At 50.9% G+C, this 23513-nt stretch overlaps 1 protein-coding gene and 1 pseudogene across 1 annotated transcript; both read right to left on the bottom strand.

Moving 5' to 3' along the window:
• Window positions 1-4891: 4891 nt before the first annotated feature.
• LOC142072257 (perilipin-3-like) lies at window positions 4892-8970 on the bottom strand. Its single transcript, XM_075128952.1, has 7 exons — window positions 8806-8970; window positions 7790-7985; window positions 6994-7076; window positions 6604-6889; window positions 5700-5890; window positions 5363-5485; window positions 4892-5260 (listed from the first exon to the last, which is right to left on the bottom strand). The coding sequence occupies exons 1-7, from the start codon at window positions 8968-8970 to the stop codon at window positions 4892-4894; spliced, it is 1413 nt and encodes a 470-aa protein (XP_074985053.1).
• Window positions 8971-14765: 5795 nt separating this feature from the next.
• On the bottom strand, window positions 14766-21885 carry LOC142072256 (perilipin-3-like; annotated as a pseudogene).
• Window positions 21886-23513: the final 1628 nt, after the last annotated feature.

Raw genomic sequence — 23513 nt, 5'->3', positions numbered from 1 at the left:
CAGCAAGTGACCCGTGCCCCATGCTATAGAGGGACATTTTCCAATCTGCCCAAGAGGAAAATTCCTTCCTGACCCCAAATATGGCAATCAGCTAAACCCTGAGCATATGGGCAAGATTCACCAGCCAGATAACCAGGAAAGAATTCTCTGTAGCAACTCAGATCCCACCCGATGTAACACCCCATTTACACACGCCCAAAGCTTGTACTCTGACTTCAAGACCCAACAATACCTCCCAAGGGGAGCACCAGGACACCTTCACAGCTCATCAGAGGCACCCGCCTACTTTAGTCTTTTCCCAGATTGTACTCTGGGACAAATGGAATTAGCCCCAGTGCAATCACTGACAGAAGTTACCCTGCTGAAGGTAGTAGCCATTGACTACGCACACAGAACACTGAATTCAGAAGGTACCATTGGCGAGCCTTCAGGGACCTCCAGAGTGAGTAGTGTTTAAGTCTCCCCGGATTCTGAGTTACATAGGAGATGATCATAATGGTCCCTTCTGACCTTATGATCTATGAGTCTACATAGGAGATGCTCACTACGGCAGGCTAGTTATTTTAAAGCCGATTGAGCTGGTAAAAATACAAATATTTTCTATTGTCAGTTAAACACTGGTCTGGTAAAGAAACAGATTTCAGTTCAGGTAAATTGACACCATCACTCCTAGAGGCAAGAGTGAGACCACTAACTAGAAAGCTAGGGCCAGGAAGCATTTCCCTTACGGGAAGGCACCAGGCCTGTTTTCTTTTAGTGTTTCCTGCATTATCTGTTTCAGATACATATTGGTTACCCAGCACTCCAGTCTCAGCTGACTCAGCCACCTCAGTCAAGTGTTTCCACCTGCAGATCATTAGGACAAACCAGAATTCAGACCACAGCCAGCAGTCCCAATCCCCATCCCAGAATGGGGGCAACATAGCTTAGCTCAGGTAGAGAGGTGAGTGGAGAGTTTTTCCAAGTCCAAGCTCTAATTTAGTTCTCCTTGTTAAATAGTCTATTCTTCTCTAGGGAAGCCTCCACCTGCTAGAACATACCATTAATCAAGGCCTCCCAGTCTGGAAGGCAGATAGTTTCCTTCCCTGGACTGTTTGCTCCGAAGACTCAGCTAGAAATGCTTTACACAAGTACAGCTAGAAAGTACTGAAAGTAGCTAAGAGCTTCTGATCATTCAATCCTAGCTATTATTAGCCACCAGGCAAGACATTAGGTCACAATCTGTGGAAGAAAGAGCCCCCATCTAAACACCCAAAGAACCAGAGACATAGTACAGAGCTTAACCACACAACTTACCAAACTTCTACACTCCTAATCTTTCACCAATACTCAGACCTTCCCCCGGTCTCAGCCATTATATTCCTGTGATGATGTCATCATGGGGCTGGACACACTTGACAGACAGCTCAGGAGACCAATCACACAGCTGCATTCCCAACTTTACCCAGTGCAGGCTGTGAGCCTCTGAAAAGTTACAGGGTTTTGGAGTTGCCAATTTTGGCTCCCGTTGGTCTCTCTGAAGAGCGCTTTTATGCTCCATTTCCCTGGTAACATTTTCAGTGTAGAAGGTTTTTTCTCACTAAAACAATCTAAGAGAGGAGAGTGCTGATTGCTCAAAGAGAGTTAGGTTGCCCCACACTGGGCAATAAGGGGTTAAAGACTGAGGGCAGTTAGCAGTTCCAATATAAGGGTCAGTTCAATACGTGGAACCCCAGGCTCAGGGGGAATCAGGGGAGCATTTGGGAAATGATGGGGATGACGCAGCCATAGGGAAGGACTAAGAGGGGAGACAAGCTCAGGGAAAAGTTTGGGCAGGGGGGAGTCAGTCATAGCCACTATGCTCGGCTCTACCCTCTCCCCATTGTCATTCCTGGCCTAGTTACTCCAGTGCCAGGGCCCTTCCCAGCTGGAGTGACAGCAGATCACAGCATGTATAACTTCTTCCCATCACCTCCCCATCGCCCTTCACACAGGGAGTAAAATCAAAGCAGGGAGTGACAGTGGCCTGGGGCTGAGGCAGGTGCTCACCTCCCTCCTTTAAAGCAAGCCTAGATGTTCACACCCATGTGTCTGTCCCACAGGGGGATGTGAGTGGGCCTCCATCCAGACACACGACCTTTAGCGGTTGCAAGGGCTAGAGTGGGGCAGTGTTAGGCCCTGATTCTACAATGAGCCCTGCACAAACCAGCCCCTGCCTTTACTCAGACCCCCAGTAACTTCAACAGGCAGTTGGGAAGAGTAGCTGGGTTCCAGAGAGCTCTGCACAGGTGCAAGTAACACCAGCACAGAGAGACCATTGCATGCTCAGGGCTTAGAAACCACCTTCCCACCCATAGCCCTCCCACACAGGCAGCCAGCAGAAAAAGCAGCAAGCCCAACCATGTTCAGAGCACACTACAAATCTTCCTACCTGGTAGCTACAGTCACTAATTATGCAGGCAGTAGTGCCCTGGAAAAATAGCCAGCTGGGGGCAGGAAGCATCTCTTTCCTTTTCCCATTTCTCCTTCTATATTCAGACCATTGGAGTGTAGCGAGCGTGATCTCTATGCTCACACCTTGGATCCTCCAACAGGCCTTTGGATTAAACACTTGAGCCCATGGGTGAATCATGCTGGGGTTTGCTGAAATAACTCACTGCTCCTTGTGCCATAAATACTGCATCTGGTGGGTTAGTCAGTTACTGCATTTGCTTTGTATAACTTCAGATTGGTCCAGCAACTTTTTTGATGTGGTATCTTACGTCTGACCCTAGCTTGAGGATATGTTAGAACCACCCCTTCCCTATGGAAAAATTAGCTGTAAGGGCTGTGCTGGGGAAATGTAGGCTGCAAGGCTCTTCATGGTGTAAAGAAAATCCAGCTTCTTTCCAAGTTTGAAGCAAATATCTGCTGATGTGAAATCTACTCATTGACCTCACACATTTTATTAGACTTGGACTAAAGAGGAAAGAGCTTCACGGGGCTTGAACACAGAAGTCAGATTAGCTGACCAGTACTCGTGCAGTCTGTACTTCCTCTTCCATATCCCTAAAAGGAGCAGGCTAAGACCTTTACTCACTCCAGCAGGGCTCCACCTAGCTATTGCTTTTACTCACTCTTCCCCGTGAGTTTGCTGGAGGGGCCATTTTTAATCCATAACAGAGCAGGGTTTAAAACACACCTCCAGTTCCACAGGCAGACTAGCTTCAGTAATTGCTCCCTGTCAGTTAGGGAGTTTCTGACTTTTCTGCAGAAAAGGACCTAGGGGTTACAGGGGACAAGAAGCTGGATAGGAGTCAACAGTGTGCCCTTGTTGCCAAGAAGGCCAATGGCATTTTGGGCTGTATAAGCAGGGGCATTGCCAGCAGATCAAGGGATGTGATCGTCCCCCTCTATTCGACATTGGTGCGGCCTCATCTGGAGTAGTGTGTCCAGTTTTGGGCCCCACATTACAAGGAGGTGATGAAAAAATCGGAAAGCGTCCAGCACAGGGCAACAAAAGTGATTAGGGGACGGGAACACATGACTTACGAGTAGTGGCTGGGGGAACTGGAATTGTTTAGTCTACGGAAGAGAAGAATGAGGGGGGATTTGATAGCAGCTTTCAACTACCTGAAAGGGGGTTCCAAAAAGGATGGATCTAGACTGTTCTCAGTGGTAGCAGATGACAAAACAAGGATCAATGGTCTCAAGCTGCAGTGGGTGAGGTTTAGGTTGGATATTAGAAAAAACTTTTTCCACTAGGAGGGTGGTGAAGCACTGGAATGGGTTACCTCGGGAGGTGGTGGAATCTCCTTCCTTTGAAGTTTTTAAGGTCAGGCTTGACAAAGCCCTGGCTGGGATGATTTAGTTGGGGATTGGTCCTGCTTTGAGCAGGGGGTTGGACTAAATGGCCTTCTGAGGTCCCTTCCAACCCTGATATTCTATGAAGAGCTTGGTATCCTCAGTCAATTGGAGAACAAGGCAGGCCCTTTCCAGGAGATGACCACTTTGTTACTAGTCTCCATCTTTGAGAGCAACACAGCCATTGCGGCTCATGGTGCTGTTGCAGTGCTGAACCCGAGAGAGACCTTTCTATCCTAACTCAGGCTTGAGCTACTAAGGAACAGTGATGGAGCTGCCAAGATGACACTACCTACTTGTGACTTCAAGCATAGACACAAGCTCTCAGGAAAATGCATTACAAGCCCAGCACTGGTCTGATTATGGATCTCCCACAACCCTGAGCCATGTGCCTGTAGTGTTATTGACCTGGCTAGGTTTACACTAGGAAGTAGGAAAGGTTAGGCAGGTGCTTGGCTAACAGCAGGGAGGAAGGACGCAGGCTGGCTGATGTCCATGCTTCAGCAAGACTGTCTGCTGCTCTCTATCTTGCAGCTAGTCTCCCTTTGTGTGCGCGCAGGGGTGCGTTTTGACAACTCCAGGCAACTGGGATTTAACAATTCACCATCTCTTTTTCCTGGACACTTCCAACCTGTTGAGCTTCTTACACTGGATTAGAGGCAAAGCCTGGCAGTCTCCCACCACTGTATGTGACCCTTTTAACTTCGCTCATTACCAATAGTAGGTTCTCGGCTCTCCACACACCCCATTTCCTCTCAAGGCCATAGTGCTGTAACACACTGGGCTCTTCCCTCTGTTACTTGGTCTCACAGTCTGTATTGTTGCCTTCCTACACACTGGAAGCCAGATGAGTGTTCTCAATGGGCTGTGATGCCACCCTGTAACTGGTAATACATGGTTCTGGGGAAGTGTGCCTGGGAAAGGACATTCAGGTTCTGTAATTCTGAGGTCAGCTCTTCCTTCTGCAGTCCACCACCTGCCAAAGCAGAACTACGGCCTCAGTGAGGAGACCCCACACTAGCTATGCAGGCAATTCAGCTGGATTCCTTCCAGCAGCAGGGGGAACCCTTCAGGCCTCCACCTTCTTTCCTTCCTCCACCAGCTCATCAGGACACTGTGGGGAGTCTCCCGCGGGAGTGAAGGGTCCCACGATCCAATCCAGGGGAATGTTCTGCGTCACGTATTCCAGGAGCTCATCCAAGGACTTCTGGGCCTTGGTCACCATCTCCCGACCCCGTGCAAGGGCACTGCTGGACAGATCCTGGAAAGAGCTGGCACTGGAGAAGGAGGCCTGGAGCTCTTCTGTACTGCTCGAGACCTGCTGGGCCTTGTCCTGGATAGTGCTGGGAAGGCCCTGGATGCTGCCCAGGAGAGTAAGGCAGGTGGTTTTCAGTTGCTGGGTGAGGCTCTGGGACGTGGCTAGAGCCTGAGCTTCAACCTGCTGGAAGGAGAAAGAGAGACTGGAGTATCTACAAGTCTCCCCTGCAGATGGGGGGAGTTCACTGGAGCAAGGCTGTCAGGGTGAGAAGGAGGAGAATACCTTGGCGGAGTCTGGATCCTCCTGCCCTTCCAACTTCCCCCTGCAGTACTGGAGCCACATCTGGTACAGACGGTCCTGGCCATTGTGAAGCTTCTGATCTACGGCCTGCTTGGCATGGCTGATCTGCAGGGGGAGAGGGCAGTTAGCTGGGAAGAGCAGGAGGCGGCTGGCCAGGGAAGCTCTCCCACAACTAGGTGTGGGCAGCAGGCGGGCAGTACGACTGCAGCGACACAGCTGGGCCCAGGAACAAACAGTGCCAATGGCACTGAGCATGGGAGGCTGCAGAGACCGTGACCCACAGCAGCTACAGGGCAGGGGAGAGGGGTCGTGTTCCTACCAGGTCAATGATTTGCTGGAGCTGGGAGAGGGCCTCCAGGGTGCGCTGCCTGGCTTGTCTCATCTTGCCCAGGGCGTGCTGGTAGGCTCGCTGGCGCAGCGTGCTCGACAGGGAACCCAGGCGCACGTAGTAACTCCGCTGCTCTGCAGGAGCCTCTCCAGGCCCCTCCAGGGGAGTTGTGGCAAGCTCAGCTGGAAGGGGGAAGGGGTCAGTTGGCAGCACTGGTGCAAGTAAGGCAGTAAGGTCAGGTACGCCGCACCATTAAGACATTTGTTGCTGGGATGACGTACTGGAATGACGTTCGGTAGCTGCTGAAAACTGCAGGAACCGCAGCAGCGAAAGGAACAGAACGCTGGCAGCTCCTCTGGTGTGTCTGTACCACCCCCAGCTGGCCCCCCACCAGCCCTTCCACGTAGTTCTATCTCCTGTCTGGAGTCTGTAGAGACCCCCGCACAAGGCAGGGTAGGGTCGTTTGGGGGGGTCACGTGCCTCCCCCCTGCTTTTGGGTCCCTCCCATGAGTTGCCGTACTGCTAAGAGTTAAAATCTACTTGCACCACTGGTTGGCAGGGCCAGGATACAAGGCAGGGATGCGTTCAGCCCTCCCAAAGCTTGTGACCGATGCAATCTTCCCCAGGGCACGTTTGGGTGCCCTGCAGCACCGACCAGTAAGGTAGCGGGTAGCTGCACAGGGAGAAGCGTCAGAGCCATCAGACAGGGCAAGCAGAGGGCCCAGCATGAAGGAACTAAGGGAGGGCTAATAGCCAAGCTAGGTTGCAAGCTAGCCCTAAGGAGAGGTGGCTCTTTTGGCAACTCAACTGTGAGCACTGTGAACAGCTGTGAGTCCAAGCCGTGCCCGAAGACACCAGGGTCACATTGGTTTGTATTCAGCAGAGGGGATCTTACCGAGCTCCTCCTCCGTCATGGGGAGGTAGTAGTCCACCAGCTGCTCAGATTTCCCCAATGCTGTGTCTATGACACTCGCAGCCATCTGCCCCATGCGGGAGCCCATCACTGTGCTCATGCTGCTGGTCACGGCAGATTTGGTCACCTCCACGCTCTCCTGGACATCCCCTTGGGCCATGCCCACCATGCTGGTCACTGCATCCTTGGCCTTAGTGACCGGGCTGCAGACTGCATCCTTGGCACCCACCATTGTGGCACGCAGAACTTCTTGGGCATCCAAAGCCACCTAGAGGGAAAGGGGTCAAAAGGAGGTCACTGAACACCTAGCAGAAGTGAAGGGCCCACAGCCTCATCCTGCTCCAGGAGCAGCCGTGACACTCGTGTGGTTACCTTCTCATTCGGCTGCTGCAGGATGGGCAGCTGCTCCTCCAGTCTGTCCAGACCCCGACAGGCATATTCATTGGCTGCTGCAACTGAAACATAACCACAGAACCCGTTCCCTTAATTCCTTCACGTCCACAGATCTCGTGGGGCTGCTCATCTGTTTACACTGGAGGACTGGTGTTCCTAAGCAAGTCTCCCCAGGTTACTGATGGGAAAGCCAAGGAAGAGGGGTTGGGCAAGTTGCCCAAGGCTATGGAGCCAGTCTGGTTCAGAGCCAGGTTTAGCACTCAGGAGATCCGGCTGCCAGTCATCTATTCATCCACCCCCAGCTTCTCCTAGAGGGTTTCAGGAGTCTCCAGTGCGTGCCATGGGCTCAGATCCTTTTAGCATAGGAGCTGCTTCCTGTACCCTCTAGCAGATATTGCTCCATGGCATTAGGTGCCATACACAGTGCATGTGGCTGTGTGGTACTGGGCCAGCCACGCACACCAGGGATTGTGGCTGGGCACTGTCTGCCTGTAGGCTGGTCCAGCTCACCGCTGGTACCTGAGCAGGAATCCCCACCAGCAGCTGCTGCAGCCGTCAGAACTCCTCCGCAAAAGGCCAATGCCTTGGCCAGGTCAAGTTTAGGAGCTCGCTGAGTTGAGGGGAGCAGGAGAAGGGAGTCTGTGGATTCTGTTTCCTGCCAGTTGGAGGCAGAGTTCAGTCGTGGGCCTAGAGCCACTGTAGGCTGAGTCTGCCCCCAGACCCACCTCCCCCGCCACACACACAGGAGTGTTCCTGCCTCCCTTCCCTTACTCACACTGTGGCTCCAGCTGGTCCAGGATAGGCCGTGCCCCAGTGATGGCAGCAGAGGTGATGGCCCTCACCCCAGTCTCTACTACCTCACAGACCCCTTTGATGGCTGGGTGGGTCTCTTTGGTGGCAGCGTAGCTGGCAGAGGCCATCTCACAGGCAGAGCTGACCAAGGGCAGGCCAGCCACCCTGTGCCCTGCAGTCTAGGGGAGGGAAAGAGGAGTCAGTTGAGGAAGAGCTCCTGGCTTCTCAAGGTGCCCCTCCTGTCTCTTTTCCTCTGCAACTACTGATTCTGTAGGAGACTGCCCAGCTCTGAGGACAGTCTCCTGTCCATTTCAGCCGGGTTTCAGTGGCCTGCCTGTGAGATTAGTTACAGACCCAGAAGCCTGGTTCCATTGGAACAGCTGCCAATATTCAGCAAGGTCTCAGGAATGCCGTTTCCATCCTGGCACACCCACCAACAAAAAAGAATTGTGACATGATCTCGTTCCGTCAGCGAGAGCAGGAATGGAGAGACCTTTTGTCTTTCCAAGTGCAGTCTCTCTCGATCAGGAGCCATGTCTCGGTCCAGCACCTGGTACAATGCCCCCACTGGGCATTGCAATCAACGGGATTTCATAGAATCATAGAATATCAAGGTTGGAAGGGACCTCAGGAGGTCATCTAGTCCAATCCCTGCTCAAAGCAGGACCAATCCCCAATTTTTGCCCCAGATCCCTAAATGGCCCCCTCAAGGATTGAACTCACAACCCTGGGTTTAGCAGGCCAATGCTCAAACCACTGAGCTATCCCTCCCCCCCCAGTGTTCTAATGCCAGTGTTCTAATGCAGACAGCATTCACAGGGTCACCTGTGCTCCTCCCGGATTCAGGAGGCACTTGTGGGCAGTGACTACGGCACTCTGAGAGCTAGAATCATTGCCTAGTGTTGTGGTTACGAGTCCCTGTCTCCAGCAGTGGAGACATTCAAGCTAGAACAGCCTTTCCAGCCGCCAAGCACACCTGCCTCCCCAGGAGGGACCCACCTGTTGCTCCTCTGCCTGGATCTCCACCTGTGGTTCATTTTCCTTAGCAGACATGGTGGAGTGAGATGTCCCTGCAAGACCCAAAAAGGAATATTGAGTGGCTACAGCAGGAAACAGTGAAATCAATCTTGTGTAGGAACACCAGGAGAGCTGCTCCCGGTCCATTTTCTCCAAGAGCCAGACCAGGTTGTCCCCCTGCAGTAAGTCTCTCTCTACAGAGAGAAGGCCAAGCCCTTAAACTTTTGATCTAAGGCAGGCTCAGAAACAGCCAGTTCTTCAAGCCCAGGGATGCACTTGTAATCCACACATCTTGTGGGTGTGTTCTTCTGCCCCATCTCGTGGCACCAGGACCAGTTAGAGAGGCAGAGATTAATTTATCGGCTTTATGGTCTTAGCTAAGAGTCTTATGGTCCAGAGGTCCCAGGTTTGATCCTGCCCATTACCAGGGTCTTTTGGCGTTACACACTCCCAAAGCTTCTCCTCAGACTTCTAGGCCCAACAATGCCTCCCAAGGGGAGCACCAGGACACCTGCACAGCTCATCAGAGGCACCCTCCTAGTTTAGTCTTTTCCCAGATAGTACCGGGGCTAATTCCATTTGTCCCAGAGTACAATCACTGACAGAAGTGATCCTGCTGAAGGTAGTAGCCATTAACTACACACAGAACACTGAATTCAGAAGGTACCACTGGGGAGCCTTCAGGGACCTCTTGAGTGAGTAGTGTAGGAGTCTCCCTGGATACTGAATTACATAGGAAATGATCATAATGGTCCCTTGTGACCTTAATATCTCTGAGTCTACATAAGAGATGCCCACTATGGCAGGCTGGTTATTTTAAAGCCAATTTAGCTGGTAAAAATACAAATATCTTCTATTGTCAGGTAAAGATGGTCTGGTAAAGGAACAGATTCCAGTTCAGGTAAGTTGACACCATCACTCCTAGAGGCGAGAGTGAGACCACTATCTAGAAAGCTAGGGCCAGGAAGCATTTCCCTTATGGGAAGGCACCAGGCCTGTTTTCCTTTAGTTTTTCCTGCATTATCTGTTTCAGATACATATTGGTTAGCCAGCACTCCAGTCTCAGCTGAATCAGCCACCTCAGTCAAGTGTTTCCACCTGCAGATCTTTAGGACAAGCCAGAACTCAGACCACAACCAGAAGTCCCATTCCCCATGCCTGCGTGGGAACAGCATAGCTTTGCTCAGGTCGAGAGGTGAGTAGGAGTTTTTCCCCTAGTCCAAACTCTAATTTAGTTCTCCTTGTTAAATATTCTATTCTCCTCTAGGGAAGCCTCCTTCTCCTAGAACATACCATTAATCCAGGCCTCCCAGTCTGGAAGGCAAATAGTTTCCTTCCCTGGACCGTTTGCTCAGAAGACTGAAGTCAAAATGCTTTTCACAAGTACAGCTATTAAGCACTGAAACTAGCTAAGAGCTTCTGACCATTCAATCCTAGCCACTACTGGCCATCAGGCAAGACATTGGGTCACACTCTGTGTGAGAAAAGAGCCCCCATCGAAACAGATACAGAACCTAGGAACCAGAGACATAACACAGAAGTTAACCACACATCTTACCAAACTTCCACACTACTAATCCTTCACCAATACTCAGACCTCCCTCAAGTCTCAGCCATTATATTCCTGTGATGATGTCATCATAGGGCTGGACACACTTGACAGACAGCTCAGGAGACCAATCACACAGCTGCATTCTCTACTTTGCCCAGTGAGAGCTGTGTGCCCATGAAAAGTTACAGGGTGTGAGAGTTGCCAATCTTGGTTGGATGTGTTCCTGGAGGTCTCATCACATGACAATCTTTAATTAAAGATTAATCTTTAATTCCTGGAGAGTTCAGGACAATCCTGGAGGGCTGGCAAACCCAGTTTCAGATTATGAGCTGTTTGGGGCAGGCCTTTTACTCTGTGTTAAGACAGTACCTAGCACGATGGGATTCCAGTTCTGATTTTGGCTTTGAAATGCTACGGTCATACAAACAATAATAATGGTTCATATTCTCAGAGTACTCTGGTTGTTCTCTCTGAAGAGCGCCTTTACGCTCCATTTCCCTGGTCACATTTTCAGTGTAGAAGATTTTTGACAGTAAAACCATCTAAGAGAGGAGAGTGCTGATAGCTATTGTATTATTTTCCTTTCCTGCCCACTCCAGAAGAGGCTGGGGAAGTTATTCTGGCCCAGCTGGCACAAGATACTCCTCAGTTCATTTATAGCTTTCCTGTTGGTTGACTTGTCCAGGGAAGAGAACATGGCACAGGTTTTTAAAGGTATTTAGCTATTGCTCCTCTCAACATTGCAAGGCCTAAGTGAGTTAGGCCCAGAACCTCATAGAGAGTTAGGTAGCCCCACACTGGGCAATAAGGGGTTAAAGACTGAGGGCAGTTAGCAGTTCCAATATAAGGGTCAGTTCAATACGTGGAACCCCCAGGCTCAGGGGGTATCTGGGGAGCATTTGGGCAGATGCTGGGGGTGACACAGCCAAAGGGAAGCACTAAGTGGGGAGACAAGCTCAGGGAAAAATTTGGGGTGTGTGTGTGTCAGTTATAGCCACTATCCTCAGCTCTGCCCTCTCCCCATTATCATTCCTGGCCTAGTTACTTCAGTGCCAGGGCCCTTCCCAGCCGGAGTGACAGTAGATCACACCAGGTAGTGTGACAGTGGCCTGGGGCTGAGGCAGGTGCTCACCTCACTCCTTTAAATAAGCCTAGATGTTCATACCCATGTGTCTGTTCCACAGAGGGATGTGAGAGGGCCTCCATCTAAACACAAGATCTTCAGCTTCAGTGGCTGCAAGGGCCAGAGTGGGGCCATTTTAGGCTCTGATTCTATAATGAGCCCTGCACAAACTAGCCCCTGCATTTACTCAGACCCCCAGTAACTTCAACAAGCAGTTGGGAAGAGCAGCTGAGTTCCAGAGGGCTCTGCACAGGTCCAAGTATCCCTAGCACTTGCATGGTCAGGGCTTAGAAACCACCTTCCCACCCATAGCCCTCCCACACAGGCAGCCAGAAGAAGCAGCAAGCCCAACCATGTTGAGAGCACACTACAAGTCTTCCTACCTGGGATCTACAGCTACAATCACTAATTATCCAGAGGGTGCCACCCAGGAGAGAAAGCCAGCTGGGGGCAGGAAGCATCTCTTTCCTTTTCCCATTCCTCCTTCTAATATTCAGACCATTGGGGTGTAGCTGGTGTGATCTCTATGCTCACACGTGGATCCTCCAACAGGCCTCTGGATTAAACAGTTGAGCCCATTGGTTTGGGGTTTGCTGAAATAACTCACTGCTCTTTGAATAAATACTGCACCCGGTGGGTTAGTCAGTCACTGAATTTGCTTTATATAACTTGAGAGTGGTGCAGCAACATTTTTGATCGGGTTTCTTAGGTCTGACCCTGCTTGGGGATGTGTTAGAACCTCTCCTTCTCTACAGAAAGATTAGCTGCAGGGGCTGCGCTCGGGAAAGGGAGGCTGCAATGTTCTTCATGGCGTAAAGAAAATCCAGCTCCCACTTCTATCCAAGTTTGAAGCGAATATCTGTTGATGTGAAATCCACTCATTGACATCACACATTTTATTAGACTTGGACGAAAGAGAAAAGAGCTTCACTGGGCTTGGATACAGAAATCATGTTAGCTGACCAGCACTCCTGAAGTCTGCACTTACTCTTCCATATTCCTAAAAGGAGCAGACTAGGACCTTTACTCACCCCAGCAGGGCTCCACCTAGCTAGTGTGTTGGAGGGGCCTCTGTTAATCCAGAACACAGCAGGGTATGTAACACACTTCCAGTTACACAGGCAAATTAGCCTCAGTGATCGCTCACTGTCAGTTAGGGAGTTTCTGACTTTTCTGCAGAAAAGGACCTCGAAGTTACAGTGGACAAGAAACTGGCTATGAGTCAACAGTGTGCCCTTGTTGCCAAGACGGCCAATGACATTTTGGGTTGTGTAAATAGGGGCATTGCCAGCAAATCGACAGACATGATTGTTCTCCTCTATTCAACATTTGTGAGGCCTGATCTGGAGTACTATGTCCAGTTTTGGGCCCTACACTACAAAAAGGATGTGAAAAAATTGGAAAGTGTCCAGCAGAGGGTAACAAAAATGTTTAGGGGACTGGAACACATGATTTATGAGGAGAGGCTAAGGGAACTGGAATTGTTTAGCCTGCGGAAGAGAAGAACCGGGGGGGGGGGGGGATTTGATATCTGCTTTCAGCTACCTGAGAGGGAATTCCAAAGAGGATGTATCTAGACTGTTCTCAGTGGTACAGATGACAGAACAAGCATCAATGGTATCAAGTTGTAGTGGGGAAGGTTTAGGTTGGATATTAGGAAAAACTTTTTCACTAGAAGGGTGGTGAAGCACTGGAATGCGTTACCTAGGAAGGTGGTGGAATCTCCTTCCTTTGAAGTTTTTAAGGGCGGGTTTGACAAAACCCTGGCTGGGATGATTTAACTGGGGATTGGTCCTGCTTTGAGCAGGGGGTTGGATTAGATGACCTCCTAAGGTCCCTTCCAACCCCCATATTCTAGGAGTCTATGAAAACCTTTGTAGCCCCAGTCCATTGGGAGTACAAGACAGGCCCTGTTCAATGAGATCCGGAGTAACTAGCCCTGGGAGCTGCATCCATCACCACTTTGATTACTAGTCTCTATCTTTGAGAGCTACACACCCATTCCTGCTCATGGTGCTGTTGCAGTGCTGAACCAGAGAGACATTTCCTTGCCTGAAGCTTATTAATAGCTCAAGCCGGAGTTAGGATAAGCAAAAGTGATGGAGCTGCCTAGATGACACTACCCCCTTGTGACTTCAAGCATAGACACAAGCTCTGAGGAAAATGCATTACAAGCCCAGCACTGGTCCTACTATGGATCTCCCACAACCCTGAGCGATTAGCCTGGCTAGGTTTACACTAGGCAGTAGGAAATGTTAGGCAGGTGCTTGGCTAATGGCAGGGAGGAAGGATGCAGGCTGGCTGATGTCTATGCTTCAGCAAGACAATCTGCTGCTCTCTCTCTTGCAGCTAGTCTCCCTGTGTGTGTTTTGTTAAATCCCAGTTGCCTGGAGTTGTCAATTCACCATCTTTTCCTAGACACTTCCAACCTGTTGAGCTTCTTGCACTGAACTAGAGGCAAGGCCCGGCAGTCTCCCACCACTGTATGTGACCCTTTTAACTTTGCTCATTACCAGTAGTAGGTTCTCAGTTCTCCACACACCCCATTTCCTCTCAAGGCCATAGTGCCCTATCTCAACAACCTGGGTCTTTCCCTCTGTTAGTTGGGTCTCGGAGCCTGTAATGTTGCCTTGCTACCCACTGGAAGCCAGATGAGTGTTCTCAATGGGGAGAACACTGTTGCCCTCTTCTACATGAGAAAAGTCTCAATGGAAGAGTGTCAAATGGAGGCACCTGAAGAGATGTCTTCACCCAGGAGATGAGCTCAGCCATTCTGGAGCCCTGCCAGAGAAAGTGGGTGGAGGGGGTTTGTGTGTGTGAAGAAGAGGGGCATGGGGTCACCTGTACAGTATATGTTTCTACAGAGCATGAGCCAGGGAGGGAATCACATTAAGCAGACAGAAATTTGAATGCAGTTGAGGTTTATTGTAACATTAAACCCTAGTTTTACACATTACAAAGCTAGGGAAAAGATCAAGCTCAGGAGCACTTCCTGTGTACAGAGGAAGACAGCTGTAAGTATGTCCTGAGAGAAGCAGACTAGCCCTGCAAGGGATGCAGTCCTGCATGACTAGTGATGCCACCCTGTAACTGGTAATACATGGTTCTGGGGAAGTGTGCCTGGGAAATGACATTCAGGTTCTGCAGAAGGAAGACCTGACCTCAGTCCACCATCTGCCAAAGCAGAACTGTGGCCTCAGCAAGGAGACCCCACACTAGCCATGCAGGAAATTCAGCTGCATTCCTTCCAGCAGCAGGGGGAACCCTTCAGGCCTCCACCTTCTTTCCTTCCTCCACCAGCTCATCAGGACATGGTGGGGAGTCTCCAGCAGGAGTGAAGGGTCCCACGATCCAGTCCAGGGGAATGTTCTGCGTCACGTATTCCAGCAGCTCATCCAGGGACTCCTGGGCCTTGGTCACCATCTCCCGACCCCAGGCAAGGGCACTGCTGGACAGATCCTGGAAACAGCCGGCACTGGAGAAGGAGGCCTGGAGCTCTTCTGTACTGCTCGAGACCTGCTGGGCCTTGTCCTGGATAGTGCTGGGAAGGCCCCGGATGCTGCCCAGGAGAGTAAGGCAGGTGGTTTTCAGTTGCTGGGTGAGGCTCTGGGACGTGGCTAGAGCCTGAGCTTCAACCTGCTGGAAGGAGAAAGAGACTGGAGTATCTGCAAGTTTCCCCTACAGATGGGGGGAGTTCACTGGAGGAAGGCTGTCAGGGCGAGAAGGAGGAGAATACCTTTGCGGAGTCAGGATCCTCCTGCCCTTCCAACGTCCCCCTGCAGCACTGGACCCACATCTGGTACAGACGGTCCTGGCCATTGTGAAGCTTCTGATCTACGGCCTGCTTGGCATGGCTGATCTGCAGGGGGAGAGGGCAGTTAGCTGGGAAGAGCAGGAGGCGGCTGGCCAGGGAAGCTCTCCCACAGCTAGGTGTGGGCAGCAGGTGGGCAGCACTACTGCAGCGACACAGCTGGGCCCAGGAACAAACAGTGCCAATGGCACTGAGCATGGGAGGCTGCAGAGACCGTGTCAAGGTTCCTCCCCAACTCTGAGGTACAGATATGGGGACCTGCATGAAAACCTCCGAAGCTTACTTTCACCAGCTTAGGTTAAAACTTCCCCAAGGTACAAGTTAATTTTACCCTTTGCCCTTGGAATTTCCACTGCCACCAAACTCTAACTGGGTTTACTGGGAAACATAGTTTGGACACGTCTTTCCTCCCAAAAACCCTCCCAACCCTTGCACCCCACTTCCTGGGGAAGGTTTGGTAAAAATCCTCACCAATTTGCATAGGTGACCTCAGACCTAAACCCTTGGATCTTAGAACAATGAAAAAGCATTCAGTTTTCTTACAAGACGACTTTTAATAGAAGTAAAGGAATCACCTCTGTAAAATCAGGATGGTAGATACCTTACAGGGTAATTAGATTCAAAACAGAGAGTCCCTCTACGCAAAACCTTAAGTTACAAAAAAGACACACAGACTGGGATAGTCATCACAAATCTTTTCTTAGCCATTTAAAGAAATCATAATCTAACACATACCTAGCTAGACTACTTACTAAACGTTCTAAGACTCCATTCCTGTTCTGTTTCCGGCAAAAGCAGCATACAGACAGACACAGACCCTTGGTTTTCTCCCTCCTCCCAGCTTTTGAGAGTATCTTGTCTCCTCATTCGTCATTTAGGTCAGGTGCCAGCAAGGTTACCTTTAGCTTCTTAACCCTTTACAGGTGAGAGGACTTTTCCTCTGACCGGGAGGGATTTTAAAGTGGTTTATCCTTCCCTTTATATTTATGACAGACCGTGACCCACAGCAGCTACAGGGCAGGGGAGAGGGGTCGTGTTCCTACCAGGTCAATGATTTGCTAGAGCTGGGAAAGGGCCTCCAGGGTGCGCTGCCTGGCTTGTCTCATCTTGCCCAGGGCGTGCTGGTAGGCTCGCTGGCGCAGCGTGCTCGACAGGGAACCCAGACGCACGTACTAACTCCGCTGCTCTGCGGGAGCCTCTCCAGGCCCCTCCAGAGGAGTTGTGGCAAGCTCAGCTGGAAGGCATTTTGGGATGTATAAGTAGGGGCATAGCGAGCAGATCGAGGGACGTGATCGTTCCCCTCTATTCGACATTGGTGAGGCCTCATCTGGAGTTCTGTGTCCAGTTTTGGGCCCCACACTACAAGAAGGATGTGGAAAAATTGGAGAGAGTCCAGCGAAGGGCAACAAAAATGATTAGGGGTCTGGAACACATGAGTTATGAGGAGAGGCTGAGGGAGCTGGGATTGTTTAGCCTGCAGAAGAGAAGAATGAGGGGGGATTTGATAGCTGCTTTCAACTACCTGAAAGGGGGTTCCAAAGAGGATGGATCTAGACTGTTCTCAATGGTATCAGATGACAGAACGAGGAGTAATGGTCTCAAGCTGCAGTGGGGGAGGTTTAGATTGGATATTAGGAAAAACTTTTTCACTAGGAGGGTGGTGAAACACTGGAATGCGTTACCTAGGGAGGTGGTAGAATCTCCTTCCTTAGAGGTTTTTAAGGTCAGGCTTGACAAAGCCCTGGCTGGGATGATTTAACTGGGAATTGGTCCTGCTTCGAGCAGGGGGTTGGACTAGATGACCTTCTGGGGTCCCTTCCAACCCTTATATTCTATGATTCTATGATAAGGGGGAAGGGGTCAGTTGGCAGCAGTGGTGCAAGTCAGGCAGTAAGGTCAGGTACGCAGCACCATTAAGAGATTTGTTGCTAGTATGACGTACTGGAATGACATTCGCTATCCACTGAAAACCGCAGGGCTCTCAGGAACCGCAGCAGCGAAAGGAGCAGAATGCTGGCACCTCCTCCGGTGTGTCTGTACCACCCCCAGCTGGCCCCCCACCAGCCCTTCCACGTAGTTGCATCTCCTGTCTGGAGTCTGTAGAGCCCTCCCCGCACGAGGCAGGGTGGGGTCGTTTGGGGGGGAGTCATGTGCCCCCCTACACTTTTGGGTCCCTCCCATGAGTCGCCGTACAGGTAAGAATTAAAATCTACTTGTACCACCAGTTGGTAGGGCCAGGATACAAGGCAGGGATGCGTTCAGTCCTCCCAGAGCTTGTGACCGATGGAATCTTTCCCAGGGCACGTTTGGATGCCCTGCAGCACCGACCAGTAAGGCAGCGGGTAGCTGCACAGGGAGCCGCATCAGAGCCATCTGAAAGGGTGAGCGGAGGGCCCAGCATGAAGCAATTAAGGGAGGGCTAGGAGCCAAGCTAGGTTGCAAGCTAGCCCGAAGGAGAGGTGGCTCTTTTGGCAGCTCAGATGTGAACACTGAACAGCTGTGAGTCCAAGCCGTGCCCGAAGACACCAGGGTCACATTGGTTTGTATTCAGCAGAGGGGATCTTACCGAGCTCCTCCTCCGTCATGGGGAGGTAGTAGTCCACCAGCTGCTCAGATTTCCCCAATGCTGTGTCTATGCCACTCACAGCCATCTGCCCCATGCGGGAGCCCATCACTGTGCTCATGCTGCTGGTCACGGCAGATTTGGTCACCTCCATGCTCTCATGGACAGCCCCTTGGGCCACGCCTACCATGCTGGTCACTGCATCCTTGGCCTCAGTGACCGGGCTGCAGACTGCATCCTTGGCACCCACCATTGTGGCATGCACGAGGTCTTGGGCATCCAAAGCCACCTAGAGGAAAAGGGGTCAGAAGAGAAGTCACTGAACACCTTGCGGAAGTGAAGGGTCCACAGCCTCATCCTGCTCCAGGACCAGCCGTGACACTCGTGTGGTTACCTTCTCAATCGGCTGCTGCAGGATGGGCAGCTGCTCCTCCAGTCTGTCCAGACGCCGACAGGCATGTTCATTGGCTGCTACAAATGAAACATAACCACAGAACCCGTTCCCTTAATTCCTTCACATGCACAGATCTCGTGGGGCTGCTCATCTGTGTACATTGGAGGACTGGTGTTCCTAAGCAAGTCTCCCCAGGTTACTGATGGGAAAGCCAAGGAAGAGGGGTTGGGCAAGTTGCCCAAGGCTATGGAGCCAGTCTGGTTCAGAGCCAGGTTTAGCACTCAGGAGATCCGGCTGCCAGTCATCTGTTCTGAAACCCTCTGGAGAAGCTGGGGGTGGATGGAGTCTCCAGTGCCTGCAATGGGCTCAGATCCCTTCAGCATTGGAGCTGCTTCCTGTGCCCTCTAGCAGGTATTGCTCCATGGCATTAGGTGCCATACACAGTGCATGTGGCTGTGTGGTACTGGGCCAGCCATGCACACCAGGGATTGTGCCTGGGCACTGCCTGCCTCTAGGCTGGCCCACCTCAGCACCAGTACCTGAGCAAGAGTCCCCAACAGCAGCTGCTGCAGTCCTCAGAGTCGCTCCGCACAAGGCCAATGCCTTGGCCAGGTCACGTCTAGGAGCTAGCGGAGTTGAGAGGAGCAGGAGAAGGGAGTCTGTGGATTCTGTTTGCTGCCAGTTGGAGGCCGAGTTCAGTAGTGGGCCTAGAGCCACTGTAGGCTGAGCCTGCCCCCAGACCCACCTCGCTCACAACACACACAAGAGCGTTCCTGTCTCCCTTTCCCTTACTCACGCTGTGGCTCCAGCTGGTCCAGGATGGTCCGTACCCCGGTTGTGGCAGCAGAGGTGATGGCCCTCACCCCAGTCTCTGCCACCTTACATATCGCTTTGATGGCTGGGTGGGTCTCTTTGGTGGCAGCGTAGCTGGTAGAGGCCATCTCACAGGCAGAGCTGACCAAGGGCAGGCCAGCCACCCTGTCCCCTGCAGTCTGAGGGATGGAAAGAGGAGTCAGCTGAGGAAGAGCTCCTGGCTTGTCAAGGTGCCCCTCCTGTCTCTTTCCCTCACAACTACTGATTCTGTAGGAGACTGTCCTCAGAGCTAGGGAGTCTCCGGTCCCTGTCAGCAGGGGTTCAGTGGCCTTCCTGTGACATTAGTTACACACCCAGAAGCCTGATTCCACTGGAACAGCTGCCTATATGCAGCAAGGTCTCAAGAATTCTGTTTGCATCCTGGCATGCCCACCAACAAAACAGAACTATGTCACGATTTCGTTCCATCCGTGAGAGCAGGAATGGAGAGACCTTTTGTCTTTCCAAGTGCAGTCTCTCCTGATCAGGAACCATGTCTCGCTCTAGCACCCGGTACAATGCCCGCACTGGGTATTATAATCAGCGGGATTTGCCGTGTTAGGGTGGAGACAGCATTCACAGGATCACCAGTGCCGGTGCTCCTCCTGGCTTCAGGGGGCACTTGTGGGCAGTGACTACGGCACTCTGAGAACTGGAACTTGGAGCCTTAGCTAGTGTTGTGGTTACGAGTCCCTGTCTCCAGCAGTGGAGACATTCAAGCTAGAACAGCCCTTCCAGCTGCCAAGCACACCTGCCTCCCCAGGAGGGATCCACCTGTTGCTCCTCTGCCTGGATCTCCACCTGTGGTTCATTTTCCTTAGCCGACATGGTAGAGTGAGATGTCCCTGTAAGACCCAAAAAGGAATATTGAGTGGCTACAGCAGGAAACAATGATATCAATGTTGTGTAGGAATACCAGGAGAGCTGCTCCTGGTCTGTTTTCTCTAAGAGCCAGACCAGGTTGTCCCCCTGTAATAAGTCTCTCTCTACAGAGAGCAGGCAAGGGCCTTAAACCTTTGACCTAAGGCAGGCTCAGAGACAGCCAGTTCCTCAAGCCCAGGGATGCACTTGTAATCCACACACCTTCTGGGTATGTTCTTCTGTCCCATCTCGTGGCACCAGGACCAGTTAGAGAGACAGATTAACGAATCGGCTCTACAGTCTTAGCTAAGAGCCTTATGGCTTTTAGCTCATGCAGTAGAGGTTCATGCATTTAGCTCCAGAGGTCCCAGGTTTGATCCTGCCCATCACCAGGGTCTGTCAGTGTTACACACTCCCAAAGCTTTTCTTTAGCATTCTAGACCCAACAATGCCTCCCAAGGGGAGCACCAGGACACTTGCACAGCTCGTCAGAGGCACCCTCCTAGTTTAGTCTTTTCCCAGATAATACCAGGGCTAATTCCATTTCTCCCAGAGTACAATCACTGACAGAAGTTATCCTGCTGAAGATACTAGCCATTGACTACACACACAGAACACTGAATTCAGAAGGTACAACTGGTGAGCCTTCAGAGACCTCTTGAGTGAGTAGTGTAGGAGTCTCCCTGGATACTGAATTACATAGGAGATGATCATAATGGTCCCTTATGACCTTAATATCTATGAGTCTACATAGGAGATGCCCACCATGGCAGGCTGGTTATTTTAAAGCCAATTTAGCTGGTAAAAATACAAATATTTTCTACTGTCAGTTAGAGACTGGTCTGCTAAAGAAACAGATTCCAGTTTAGGTAAATGACACCATCACTCCTAGAGGCGAGAGTGAGACCACTAACTAGAAAGCTAGGGCCAGGAAGCATTTCCCTTATGGGAAGGCACCAGGCCTGTTTTCCTTTAGTGTTTCCTGCATTATCTGTTTCAGATACATATTGGTTAGCCAGCACTCCAGTCTCAGCTGAATCAGCCACCTCAGTCAAGTGTTTCCACCTGCAGATCATTAGGACAAGCCAGAACTCTGACCACAGCCAGCAGTCCCAATCCCCATCCCTGAGTGGGAACAACATAGCTTTGCTCAGGTGGAGAGGTGAGTGGAGAGTTTTTCATAGTCCAGGCTCTAATTTAGTTCTCCTTGTTCAATATTCTATTCTCCTCTAGGGAAGCCTCCATCTCCTAGAACATACCATTACTCCAGGCCTCCCAGTCTGGAAGGCAGATAGTTTCCTTTCCTGGACTGTTGACTCAGAAGACTGAACTCAAAATGCTTTACACAATTACAGCTACCAAGCACTGAAAGTAGCTAAGAGATTCTGATCATTCAATCCTAGCTACTACTGGCCATCAGGCAAGACATTCGGTCACACTCTGTGTAAGAAAAGAGCTGCCATCTAAACACCCCCAGGACCTAAGACATAGCTTAGCCACACATCTTACCAATCTTCCACACTACTAATTCTTTGCCAGTACTAGGACCTACCCCCCCTCAGCCATTATATTCCTGTGATGATGTCATCATGGGGCTGGACACACTTGACAGACAGCTCAGGAGACCAATCACACAGCTGAATTCTCTACTTTGCTCAGTGAGGGGGCTGTGACCCTCTGAAAAGTTACAGGGTGTGAGAGTTGCCAATCTTGGTTGGATGTCTTGCTGGAGGTCTCATCACATGACAATCTTTTGTTCCTGGAGACTCCGGGACGATCCTGAAGGGTTAGCAAACCCAGTTTCAGATTATGAGCTGTTTGGGGCAGGCCTTTTACTCTCTGTTAAGACAGTACCTAGCACGATGGGATTCCAGTTCTGATTTTGACTTCGAAATGCTACGGTCATACAAATAATAAGAATGCTTCATATTCTCCGAGTGCTCCAGTTGTTCTCTCTGAAGAGAGCCTTTACGCTCCTTTTCCCTGGTAACATTTTCGGTGTAGAATGTTTTTTGTCAGTAAAACCATCTAAGAGAGGAGAGTGCTGATAGCTGTTGTATTATTTTCCTTTCCTGCACACTCCAGAAGAGGCTGGGGAAGTTATTCTGGCCCAGCTGGCACAAGATACTCCTCAGTTCATTTATAGCTTCCCTGTTGGTTGACTTGTCCAGGGAAGAGAACATGGCACAGGTTTTTAAAGGTATTTAGCTATTGCTCCTCTCAGCATTGCAAGGCCTAAGTGAGTTAGGCCCAGAACCTCAAAGAGAGTCAGGCAGCCCCACACTGGGCAATAAGGGGTTAAAGACTGAGGGCAGTTAGCAGTTCCAATATAAGGGTCAGTTCAATACGTGGAATCCCCAGGCTCAGGGGGTATCTGGGGAGCATTTGGGCAGATGCTGGGGGTGACACAGCCACAGGGAAGCACTAAGTGGGGAGACAAGCTCAGGGAAAAGTTTTAGGGGGCGGGGTTAGTGATAGCCACTATGCTCGACTGTTGCCTCCCCATTATCATTCCTGGCCTAGTTACTCTAGTGCCAGGGCCCTTCCCAGCCGGAGTGACAGCAGATCACAGCATGTATAACTTCGTCCCATCACCTCCCCATCACCCTTCACACAGGGAGTAAAATCAAAGCAGGGAGTGCAGATGCCTGGAGCAGCTGAGGACAGTGACAGAGGCCTGGGGCTGAGGCAGGTTCTCACCTCACTCCTTTAAAGCAAGGCTAGATGTTCATACCCATGTGTCTGTCCCACAGAGGGATGTGAGTGGGCCTCCATCCAGAGACACGATCTTCAGCTTCAATGGCTGCCAGGGCCAGAGTGGGGCAGTGTTAGGCCCTGATTCTACAATGAGCCCTGCACAAACCAGTCCCTGCATTTACTCCCTGCATGCTCTGGTTCTCATGGGAGACTTCAATCACCCTGATATCTGCTGGGAGAGCAATACAGCAGTGCACAGACAATCCAGGAAGTTTTTGGAAAATGTAGGGGACAATTTCCTGGTGCAAGTGCTAGAGGAACCAACTAGGGGCAGAGCTCTTCTTGACCTGCTGCTCACAAACCGGGAAGAATTAGTAGGGGAAGCAAAAGTGGATGGGAACCTGGGAGGCAGTGACCATGAGATGGCTGAGTTCAGCATCCTTACAGAAGGAGGAAAGGAAAGCAGCAGAATACGGACCCGGGACTTCAAAAAAGCAGACTTTGACTCCCTCAGGGAACTGATGGGCAAGATCCCCTGGGAGAATAAAATGAGGGGGAAAGGCATCCAGGAGAGCTGGCTTTATTTTAAAGAATCCTTATTGAGGTTAGAGGGACAAACCATCCTGATGTGTAGAAAGAATAGTAACTATGGCAGGCGACCAGCTTGGCTTAACAGTGAAATCCTTGCTGATCTTAAACACAAAAAAGAAGCTTACAAGAAGTGGAAGATTGGACAAATGCGCAGGGAGGAGTATAAAAATATTGCTCGGGCATGCAGGAGTGAAATCAGGAAGGCCAAATCACACCTGGAGTTGCAGCTAGCAAGAGATGTTAAGA

This window comes from Caretta caretta, chromosome 5, assembly GCF_965140235.1.
Source record: "Caretta caretta isolate rCarCar2 chromosome 5, rCarCar1.hap1, whole genome shotgun sequence".
NCBI classification, from domain to species: domain Eukaryota; kingdom Metazoa; phylum Chordata; order Testudines; family Cheloniidae; genus Caretta; species Caretta caretta.
This window is presented reverse-complemented; position numbering and strand designations above follow the sequence as displayed.

Bases quoted from the DNA above. Each gene is read 5' to 3' on its own strand.
- LOC142072257 (XM_075128952.1), bottom strand. From the start codon at position 8,970: ATGGACCGGGAGCAGCTCTCCTGGTGTTCCTACACAAGATTGATTTCA. The intron at 7,986-8,805 runs GTGGGTCCCTCC...TCCCTCCCCTAG, and splicing joins TCCAGGCAGAGGAGCAACAG to ACTGCAGGGCACAGGGTGGC. The intron at 5,261-5,362 runs GTATTCTCCTCC...TCCTTCCAGCAG, and splicing joins AGGATCCAGACTCCGCCAAG to GTTGAAGCTCAGGCTCTAGC.